At 37.9% G+C, this 11,878-nt stretch overlaps 1 protein-coding gene across 1 annotated transcript; it reads right to left on the bottom strand.

The window, feature by feature from the left end:
• Positions 1–7,658: 7,658 nt before the first annotated feature.
• On the bottom strand, positions 7,659–11,224 carry LOC110859501. Its single transcript, XM_022108459.2, has 2 exons — positions 9,755–11,224; positions 7,659–8,051 (listed from the first exon to the last, which is right to left on the bottom strand). The coding sequence occupies exons 1-2, from the start codon at positions 11,222–11,224 to the stop codon at positions 7,659–7,661; spliced, it is 1,863 nt and encodes a 620-aa protein (XP_021964151.2).
• Between the last annotated feature and the right edge of the window lie 654 nt (positions 11,225–11,878).

The raw sequence follows: 11,878 nt of genomic DNA on the forward strand, positions 1-11,878 counted from the left end.
TCGCCAGCATACCGTGGTACGTCAGCACGGACGATATTCAACATGTCCGCGATCCTTTATTTCAATAGAGTTTCGCTAATTTCGTTGCAAAATATGAAGACAAATTTCATGAAATTAATTTCTCAATGTACGACAATCTCTACACGATGTTTTCTCTCCTTCAGAACGTGAAATTTCAAAATTTGAAATCTCTCACAACTCATGTCTTCAAAATAAAGGGTGATTTATCACCACAACACGAAATTTGCGAATTGCAAGCCAACTTCAACATGCCTAACCTGAGGTGCTTAAACATCCATAATTTCTTCGAGATGTCCGAACCTGGAATCAGTTATCACTCCGGGAGTGATAACTGATTCCAGGGAGTGACACTCCCTGGCCTCGAAAATTATTAAGTAGTCCTTAAACTTGGAGAATTTGAAGATATGTGATGAAACCAATTTCTTCCCGGATTTGTCATCTTGCAAAAAACTGAGGTATTTCAAGTGGAAATTTCTCCCGTTCCATTCAAACACGAACTTGTAAGTCATACGTTAAATATTATCTAAAAAAAATAAATATAATTTTGTACTTATTTTATTTTTTTAAATTTTTGTTTCAAAATTTCAGTCCACAATTCAGTAATGATGTCATAATTCAAAAAATTCTCGACATGTTGACTCAGGTTTCCGAATCGCTAGAATATTTCCAGGCTGCTGTGGCAAGGCCGTTCGAGGAGCCTTGGTTGAAGGTGGGTCCAAATTTTATATTCTACTATAAATAATACGGTCAGATGGGTTTGACCCAGGAAATTGAAAACTATGCCACTTTCAGTCCTAGATTCCCTTTAGTTTAATTAAAAGCCTTCTGAGCCTCCAAGTGGCAAGGTTTCTCAGAAATTTTAATTTCCGTCATGGCTCAACTCTTCGTGAACCATGTAATTTAAAACTCGCCCAAGTCACGAAAATTTCCCATCACAACACGCTTAGCAAATTTGCATTATTTAATTTCGCAAGTTTTGCAAAACAGTTTATTTTATTTAGTTTCCAGGCATTTTATGTATGTATGTACGTCGTTAAATCTTATCTTGCCAAATAAGTAAAATTATGTTAATTTAAAAAAAAACATATTTATGAGAAAAAATATAACTCCTCCAACCGAATACATAAATTCGTTTTACCCCAAAACACCTCAAAGTACGAATTCCTATAAGTCGCGTTGTTTTGTGCATATTTTCTGGTTTGGGATATGCGAATAATTTCTTGAGTACGCCAATTTTTTTGCTCTAATTTCGTATTTTTGCCATACACGCGTCTGAAACAAATATTAATTTCCACAGGTTGACCCCACCAGATTCGTATTTCCAACAATGAAGAAACTCACTTATTTATTCCTCCCCACTGTGGACATGTTTGACCTCGGATTCGCAAAATTGACCCAGAATGACCTCCCGAGTTTAAAGCGGGTTGAGCTACTCATAGCTAAATATACCTTCAGAGGTACTCGATTTCTCGGGAATTACTTTACCAACGGATTTTCAAGAGCATTATGGAAAACTGTAGAGGATCTCAGATTGAAATGCTTCGACATAAATTGCGATACATCGGAGCACATTTGGTTCAGAATTTTGCAGATTTTCCCAAATTTGAAAAACTTCGAGGTGCAAATTTATGGACCGATGCAGATTCCAAACAAAATGGCGGAATCCTTCCGAAATTTGACGATCTGGTGATATTCGACGTGATGTATGGACAAGACCCTCTATTGGCCGCCGGGATCGAGAGGGAAGCATGCGCGACGACGACGACGACGAAGTCATGCGCAAGGTCATGCGCAACGACGACGCCGTCATGCGCAAGGTCATGCGCGATGACGACCAGGAGAAGGATCATCGCTGGAAGCGGAATCCCTGTGTGGAGGGAAGAACTTTTTTTTATAAAAGGACTGCTGCTCGTACATACATAAATAAATTTGTGTAGTGAACAATTAAATATGTAAATTGAATTCTCTTGGCAAATTTATTCACTTCTCTTGCATGGTATGCAAAATAAAACTGTAACACAAATCTTTTAGCTAATGTATATGATTTAAGGTTTTTTAAATAAAGAAATGTTGCTACATACATCTACATACATCTATTTATGAAAATGGCAGTTTTCTGCACACGCTGCCTTATCAGAGAGCTGCTTCCTCGTCGCCGCCGCCGAGTGGGAACAAAGGCATTTCCTCTGCAATATGTACTTGTCTTCCACAGATCACGGTATCCTATACAGATGAGAAATCCAATGGTAAATAATTCAGTATAGGAAAGTCCGTCTAGTAATGTGATTGGCTGGCCATATCAAGAAAACAAACCCACCTCCAGAATAAGAAATCTTTGTCCGTGGCCTCTCTCCACGGCGTGCTTATGGAGTAAAAACTGGAGTGCGGCGACTCATAGAGGTTTCTAATACTTATTTCTTACCCTCTCCACCACCACCACTTTTCCGCCAATCAGGGCATTTCACGTTCAGATCGAGGTGGCTGAATAACTCTTACGAGACATTCTCTTCTATTAGGTGAGGATATATATTCAATGCTTGTCTTCTTCCTCTCTTCTTCCAGAACCAGGGGTGGAAGAATAATAAAATTTTCCCGAAATATGACCCATTTCTAGTGAGATTGGTCGTACTTAAACAGTAAATGTGTGCGAAAGAATGATAAGCCAAGGTAAAGTTAACACTAGTCAGGAACATTGGACTCAGGACAAACCAAAATACCACTAATATTGAAAATATTCAAACGTGCCTAAAAGTTACGGAGCTATCTCCTAAAGGCGCGACGAGTTTCAGTTCACGTTTCCTCGAGATGGTATATCTTAGGATTCTATCATCTCGCGATATTCGAGTTGAGAACAAATGCGTATAAAATACATACATAAATATAATACTTTTTAGTTAGAAGACCATTCTGGGATGAGAATAATTCAGACTGAGGACATATTCCCAGGAAATGATGTATGCTCGAACTTTCACGATTTGCGGCACTTATTTTTCGAGGTATATAACTCCGTAACTTTTGGGCACGTTTGAATATTTTCAATATTAGTGGTATTTTGGTTTGTCCTGAGTCCAATGTTCCTGACAAGTGTTAAGTTTACTTTGGCTTATCATTCTTTCGCACACATCGCATATTTACTGTTTAAGTACGACCAATCTCACTAGAAATGGGACATATTTCGGGAAAATTTTGTTATTCTTCCACCCCTCTAATTTTTCCTAAATGCATTTCATATTTTTTAACTCTCGTGTAATGTCTGAAGCTGTTGATGTCACCAACTTGTGTTTTGTAGCTTATGCTCTGTATGATAACCATCGACTCCATAAAATTTCTAATCATGAATTTGTGGCTCACTTATCTCAACAGGAATTTCCATTTGCGAAAGTGACATTCACTTTATTTTTTATATTTATTCCTAGAATACCTATACATCGAATTTATTAAGTTATCTCGATAGGAGCAGCAATTTTCCATCGTTAATCTGCCAAAGACTGCAAGTGTGTAAACAATTTTTTCGCGCTGATTTTTGGATTTAAATTTTACTCATGCTCGTAATTCCATAATTTGATATTTCCAGACAAATAATGCATGCGGTTCGAAACACTAATTAATGGTCTACAAATCGACAATAACATTTTGGAAATCGGTTGGGCGGTGAACGAGTTATGACCAATTGAATTTTTGTTTCATTGCTATGTAAACAATTTCTTATAGTATATATGTATGTATGTACTCGGATATTTACTTACAAGAATTTTCGTCCTGTGGGCACTCTTCCTTCACTGAAATTATTCTTTCGAAATAAATTTTAGGTGGACCCAGTGCTGAAAAGCAGAGGGTTGTTTTATTCTCCATACTTCCGAAATAATTTCTAAAAAACACTGAGACAGTCGAAACAATTCAATTTGTCCATGACGGAGAAGGAGAGTAAAGAATTAGCTTTCAGACTGTGTGCTACTCAAAGTTCAACAACTCTGCTAATGATTAGTAATCCGAGACTTTAACATTTCTTTCACAGACACAGCCGCCGCGTATGACTAGTGACATGATTGTTTATCTTATTCCAGCTACATATATTCAAGGGACAGATTTGAGGTACATGAAATTGGAGACTGTTGCGAAAAATGAGACAACTTTAAACAATTTTTCATTTCGACCACCACGAAGACAATGATGACTAATCAGATCGATTCTTTGCTCCCTTTGAATCACACACAAACCCTCCCTTCCTTCAAGTTACATGTATAGGTACAAACAACGTAAAATGTATTTGGGTTTGTTGCTGTTTTACAGTGTCGTGGCGTTAGGTGTGGCCCTTCCTCGCCCTCCTGAAGCTTGTGACTTGGTCAACGACTGCGCTAGCTGCCTTGCGAAGACTGGATGTATGGTGGGGATAAATTTTGACGAGGAATTTGAGTGTTACGGGTTTGGCCAAGAGTTTGAGTTCGAGATTACGCGACGTATTCTGGAGTGCAAACGTAAATGAAGTGTATTTTTTGCTTGTAAATTGGGTAAATTTGTCAATTTAACTTAATTAAATATAAAAATGATATCCTTGATATCCTAATCTATTCTAAACATGACTCTTCCTTAGGTCACTGTGTTTACAGGAAACCTACACAAACCTGTCAATACCTCAATTTCCGGTCATTTCACCCACGAGCACATAAAATTGGAGTTGTTGACACCCTAATGACTCGTGCCGTCAAACTTTCCGATGCTGAACACGTGCAAGATGAAATTGAGTTAACCAAAATAATCCTTATGAAAAATGAATACCCTTCATCTTTAATCAATGACAGATTAATAAGGGTACGGAAAAAATGTCTACAACCTCCAAAAGAAAAAAACGAGAAAGATATGAAAAAGAGAATTATTCTTCCCTGGGCTGGAGACGTAACTTCAAAGATCGCCACATATCTAAGAAACAAGCTAGATGTAGAGATTGGTTATCTTCCTGGTCCGAAAATTGGATCAATATTGTGCAATGCAAAGCAGAAAATAATAAGACCAAGAGCTGGAGTGTACAGTATGCAATGTGATTCTTGTCCGGCCGTTTATGTTGGCGAAACCGAAAGAGATTTCATGACCAGAATTACTGAACACCAAAACGACATTAGACGAGGGAGCACTACTTCGCCTGTCGCCATTCATATGCTAGAAAATGACCACCATATAGATCCAAACTCGGTTAAACTAATTGTCCCAGAAAATAGAAAATTTTTCAGAAGGTTTAAGGAATCACTACACATCAGAAAGCTATCCCACAAGATTAACATATCCAACGGACTCAATGTCAACCCTATATGGTCCTCAACACTACTAGATTTTTTATAATTAAAGCTGTGACTTAGTAACAATTATTTGCTAGAATTTTTTCATATTGATCAAAGTATATGCATGTCAAATGAAACAATTGTATGTAAATCATATCCAAGATTTCTATTTATGCCTGATGAAGATGACCGTGGTCATTGAAAGCTAGCAATTTGGAAAATAAAATCAAGTGTTATCCCCGAATACCGCAAGGATGTGTGACAATATTAATTAAATATAGCTGAGAAGCCATTAAAGAGGAAGATTGCAAAAATCATTGCAACCACCACCACCAGCACCACTTTAGCCCCCCTGAAACGCCAAGATAATAAAGGCAAAAGCATAAATGTGCTGTTTGGTAGAAATTTCATGATTATAAACTAAATTTTCGTTTCATTTAGATTCATCTCATGTGAGCCGTCATCGCCTTTTGGTCAACATTACCACCACCACCACCACCACCACGACTACCAGTGGCCCGTTTTGGAAGAAAGAAAGATCGAATGGTATGTATGTACATATGTATATGTGAAATATTTCATCCTTGGCATGCATAAAGTTTGCGTCAATTTAATGTAGCGTCACAGCCAGCCACCACCACCACTACCACCACAACAACGAGGAAGACGACTACGAAACAAAGAGTTGAGTCTCCACCACCCGTGGCAAAACCATCCAGGCTTGATGATGTATTTTGGCCATCAAAACGACATGAGATGCGAGGAACGAAAAGTTCGACATGTAAAATGCAAATTAATCCAGGCTGCTTCATTCTCTCATGCACATGTTGCTAATTGAGTTTGCAAAATTTGAGACAGGTTTTTTTTAAACTAAAAAAACTTAATCTTTATTTTAAATTTCAAATAAGTATTTAAGGTTTAACACAAATTAGATAATGTGAATGGCGCCTATTTGCATTTTAACATTCTTAGTCAATAAATCACAAATTACAAATTACATTCTTAGTCAATAAATCACAAATTACAAATTACATTCACTGTACTTGACAATTACTATTTCTTACAAATTGCTTGAAAAACTTTTTAAATTTAAACATTGACAATACATTCACGCTATAAAAAGTTGCATGAAAAACTTTTTTAGTAAACATTATTGCACAACACAATTATGGAAATTGTTGGAAACACTTTTTAAATTTAGTATACAAACATTATTGAAAATTACATTTATGTTACAAATTTTAGACAAAGTACCCCCACACATGAAGATTATTTATGAAGAGTATGTAGTAGAAACGACGAGGAGAGTATGTAGTAGAAACGACGAGGAGAAAGTGCCAAGAAGAGTCATCATACTGAAAAAATCTGCAAACGAAAAAAGTTTAATGTACAAAAGATTATTATACGATTATAAAACCAAAATTATTATAAACACAAAATTCTTACTTTTCTGCAGAGGCAGAGGTCTATTTTTTAGGAGGAGAAGAAGAAGAAGAAGATGGGATTGGATCATCTTGTCGATTGGGAGATTGGGACGTTGAGTGGGGCAAAATTTGCAACACTCGCCCCATGAGGTCTGTTGTCTTCTCTGCACATCTTAATTGATCATTAAGATGTTTCTGCGAAGCTTGAAGTCCTTTAAGTAGCATCTGGATTGTATTTGCGGAATTTCTCTTGTAATTTCTTGCTTCGGCTACTTCCTTTTGATATTCATCTTGCGTAATTCGCGAGGTGCGGACTACTTGCCTAAGAGCGGCGATTTTATTCTGCAACAGTTCTATTTGTGATGAAGGTGCGGGTTTAGTCTCTCCAAATCCGTCGTTTGAGTCTTCAATATCCTCCGCCCCAAAGTTGAAAACTGGCGGATTTGGTATTATCAGTATGGGAGAAGATGATGGTGTTTGTGTCGACGAGTCGACAGTTCGGGGAACATGAGGAGATTCTGGAGCGATAATTTCCGACTTCATCACGGAGCACAGCAGAAAGATATGCAGCAGAAGCAGAGGGAAACGAGAAACTTTTTTGCAACGATGAATGTGGTAGTAAGACGAGAGTGGTGTTCGTTGGAAGGAGTTGGCATGTTTCTGAGCAAGTGAAGCTTTCTCCGCTCGTTTTTATGCACGCCGCTGCTCAGGCTGAAAGTGAAAGCAGACGACTTTGTTCTGCTTGTTGGATATCCTGGTCGTATGTCTCGAGTTGGTGGATAATGTAATGCAGGCAACCTACGGGAATTGTGATGGAGACGCCCTTCCACGAATCATATATACTGGTGCGTGGACTGAGCAACTTAATTAAAAGCAATCTATGCACTCTTATTGGCCGAAATTGAAGCCCTCATTCACAAATTTTGGTAAAGCTCGGATGTCAAAAGTTATCATCGTTTCTATCTTCGATAGCAGCATAAGGGTTGCCCTTCAAAGATGGAATTTCATCCCGCACGTTTGTAGAGTCAATCTCTGTGAATAATTCTCGCATTCTCGATACGACATCTGCGATATCTTTCACGGGTATGCGAATCAACGAGTCTGGTAAATTTCCTATCTTTTCGTTGCGATTAATCTTGCGAATAATTGCGTAATATGCAAAGTCCAATGGGTCCCAAAATTGACGAATTTGGATTTTTCCAAACGGAGTTACATCTCTCCAAAATTGCGGATGTTTATAAACCGGTTCGTCCTGGTATAATGCAGGTACGGAATCCTGTGAATTCTGCTGCTGCTGCTGCAAAGAAGCGGACAGAAATTTGAGAAAGTCGGCCTGTGAAGTTCCAAAATCAAATGATTGTGAGCTGGGTAAAGCCATTGTTGTGGTGGAATTGTTGCTGTTATTTGTTGAGGAGGAAATTTCGCTGTCCCCACCAAAATTTCCTACCATGTCCTCCCATGTAATGCGATTTTCTCTATGGCTGCAGCTGCTGGTACTCGTTGCTTTCTTCATGATTGCTTGCCTCAGTATGTGTGAGGAGAGTCCACCAGCCACCTGCTATATATATTTGTTAAATTTCTGATTTCAGTGTTTTAGGTTGGTAATACTGACCGCCGCTTGAAAACGGATGACTCATCTTCTGACCAGAGAATCATGACTCATGCAGTGCGTGTGTACAGTTCAAACTTGAATTTTAATGACTTAAAACTTTCTTCTTTAGATATCTCTCTTCATCTAGATGATGACTCATCTCAACAACCTGAACTGAATGGGGAAGCTGCATGAAAGAAAGCTGTCATTGTGCATAATAATTAATGATAAATCTCTTCTTCTTCTTCTTCTGCTGCAGCTCTTAGCCATGTAACTCCCAGATACATAAATGCAGATACATAAATGCAAGAAAGAGATTGTGCATCTTTTACTCCTTTCCCCACCAGAGGATAAAAATCATTACTGTGTTAATGGAGGATATTTCAACAGTGTACAACAATAAAGGGGATCGACATTTAGAGAGGTTGCGAATCTGTTCTCGTTGTCTAGCAAATGTTCCCAAAACTTATGATTTGCATATGCTGACTTGCGGAACAGGAGAGAAAGTCATGACCTTTCCATCCGAAACACACTACACTTTCAAGAACCAAGAGATGAAGAATGACGTCACTTTCAAGATTTTCTACATTCTCATATTTAATAATTCAAATGAGGTGGCTGGATTTGCAATTTGTGCAATTGATCCATTTGGCAAAATTAGTCACGGGGAGAGCTACGTTGGCGAAAATGCATGCACATTCTTTATCGAGTCACTCTTAATTCTTTCAGACTACTGTATCACCCAAGTTACACATGTGTTAAAGCTATATTTCCAACAGCGCCATCTAACGCCGCGGCTAGTACAGATTCTTGCCCGTATTGTGGATTAAAGTATACGTCGAAAAGGTTTCGCGTAACCCATCACCATCACTACATACGAGGAGATGACCCGAGGGCGACCTCTAGCGGATTCCCAACCGTTTCGTTTGCGTGTGTTTCCTGTAATGCTAAGATGCAGAAATTTTGCTTAATTGTTGTAGGATCAGAAATATTGGACACCGACGCGAAAGTTATATTAACCACAAATCATCCTCGCCTTTTTCGAATTGATACAACAATGAAGGATAATCGTGTAATCGGGCTTATCATAAACAACAGCATACATATAATAAGCAGCAGAGTTTATAGTAGATTTATCGGAAGGCATGGTTGATTTTAATATAAAGTAGATTTATTTCCGAGCTTTCGATACTACACTTGTATCATCATCAGGGATCTTTAAATTAATATTTGGAAAAATATTTGATAAACATGAACCTTTGGGCATTAATTTAAATTGTAAATTGTTGTTAAGGGTTTTTTATTAGGGGTAACATCAATGATGACCATATTGGGTTTAGACTCATTCCTTGATCTTGATTCATCGCATTATTTGTTTTTCTGATATAAAGACTTTCAAGAAATTTTCTGTGAAAATTTCGACGTTCCGGTAAAATGAGACTTGCTGAGTCTTGATTTATTTGGTGGTTGGGTTTTTCTAGCATGTGAAGAGCCAGGGCCGATTTTATGTTTTTCTTTCTGATGTCATTCAAATGTTCTCTGGTTCTTAAATGCAGTGGTCTACCTGTTTCGCCAATATAATCTGATGGGCATGAGCATCGAATTCGATAAATTCCTATTTTATCCGGTGGTGGATTTTCTTTGTAAGAGCAAAGAATTTGCTTCATTTTCTTTCCGGTCAAATATCCAAATTTACATTTCAATTTCTTTTGTAGAAATGCTGTAATTCGGTGAGTGACTGGCCCCATGTATGGTAGAATTATTCTCGGTGACTGATCTTCTGGGTCTTGATTTTGGGATTGCAACTGGTTAGTGAATTTGTCCTTCATTCTAGAAAGTCGCATGTTAATCAAGCTTCTGGGATAACCGTTTTTTGTTAAAGAATCCGTTATAAATTTTAACTCGTCCTCTAGAAACTCGTCATCACAAATTGATAATGCTCGGTATGCTAGGGCATCAATAACTGCGATTTTTTGTGAAGGATGATGGTATGAATGATAGTTGAGATATCTTCCTGTGTGGGTGGGTTTCCTATAAACTTGTCGATGAACTATTCCCATGTTATCTCGCGTAACTAGAACATCTAGGAATGGAATTTTCATATTTACTTCTGATTCGCATGTGAACTGAATACAAGGATGGAAGTTGTTCAGGGCTTGGAGAATTTGTTCTTTGGATCCAATTCTTATGCAGGCGAAACCGTCATCAACGAAACGTTTGAAAAAGGCAATGTCTGGATGATCTAAGACAACTTTTTCTTCTAGCTCTTGTAGGCAAAATTCTGCGATGATTGGTGAAATTGGACTGCCCATTGGTGAGCCGTCAGTTTGTTTGTAAATTTCACCTTTCCATGTGAAGTAGTTGGATTTTACAGTGATTTTGAGTAATTTCATAATTTCATCTGAAGTTAAACTCGTTGTTGTTTTCCACTCAGTAGATTTTTCAAGGCGTTTCTTGATGTATGCTAACGTTTGTTGTATCGGTACCTTTGTGAATAATGAGACGACATCAAATGAGACGAATTCATAATTTGCTGGGACAATGAAATCCTTGATTTTGTGTGCAAATTCGTATGAGTTTTTGAGATTAGTTGGAAATTTGATCGTCATGCATTTTAAAATCTTATTCAAATGGTGAGCTAGGTTATAGGAAGGAGAATTTCGGAAGTCCACAATTGGGCGGAGAGGGATATTGGCCTTATGGACTTTTGGTAATCCGTAAAAACGTGGAATTTTGCAATTGGAATGGGAAATGTGACGGAACTCGGATTCGCTCAGTCTTTTTAATTTTTTAAGACCTTTTGAGAGTGTGTGTATTTCTTTCTGGAGTGCAGTAGTGGGATCCTTTTCAACGATATTGTAGTTTTGATCATCTAGTAGATTTTGGATCTTACTGTTGTATTCTGAGGTATTCATTACTACTGTCATGTTCCCTTTATCGGCAGGAATTATTGTGATGCTCGGGTCACTTTTTAATTTTTCGCAGATTGGTTTGATCCAGGTAATTTCTTTGGACAAATTATTTGGTTTGTTTATTTCTGAATGTAGGATCCTTGCAATTCCGGCTCTTACTTGATTTTTGTGTGACTCGCTGGTTTCAAAATCGCCTAGACAAAGTTCCACATTTATCCCAGCTTCAATAATTAGTTGTTTGTGTCTGAATAAAGGGAGGGCATAATTAAGTCCAAGTTCAAGTGCATTTATCTCGTCCTTTGATAGTTCACGGGCAGCAGAGAATTTTTAGACGCCGACCTCAGCGATCTCGTCCGCAGACTTTACTCCTCTTGGAATACTTTTACCACTACTACCACAACCACCACCAGAAACCTCTCTTCATGGTTTCCAGCTTTTCACAAAGGATATGAATCTCTGTTTGCAAACATTTCTCCAGCGTTTAACCCGACAAATCCATTATTATATCGAATTTTACCTTGCCAAGTTATCGCCAACCTCCTAGATCATCCTACGTTTCCAGAAGAATATAATTTATTGCGAGATTACAACAAGAAAGGAATGTCGAGAAACGCATTTGAGGAATTGAGGCATATCTATCATGCATTAAACTGCAAA

This window comes from Folsomia candida, unplaced genomic scaffold (assembly GCF_002217175.1).
Source record: "Folsomia candida strain VU population unplaced genomic scaffold, ASM221717v1 Fcan01_Sc026, whole genome shotgun sequence".
Lineage (NCBI taxonomy): Eukaryota > Metazoa > Arthropoda > Collembola > Entomobryomorpha > Isotomidae > Folsomia > Folsomia candida.

What these genes read in the sequence shown, in the direction of transcription:
- LOC110859501 (XM_022108459.2), bottom strand. Translation starts at nt 11,224, where the DNA reads ATGAATACCTCAGAATACAACAGTAAGATCCAAAATCTACTAGATGAT. An exon ending in ACCAAATAAATCAAGACTCA is followed by an intron (nt 8,052 to 9,754) that starts GCAAGTCTCATT and finishes GGAACTTCACAG; the next exon opens with GCCGACTTTCTCAAATTTCT.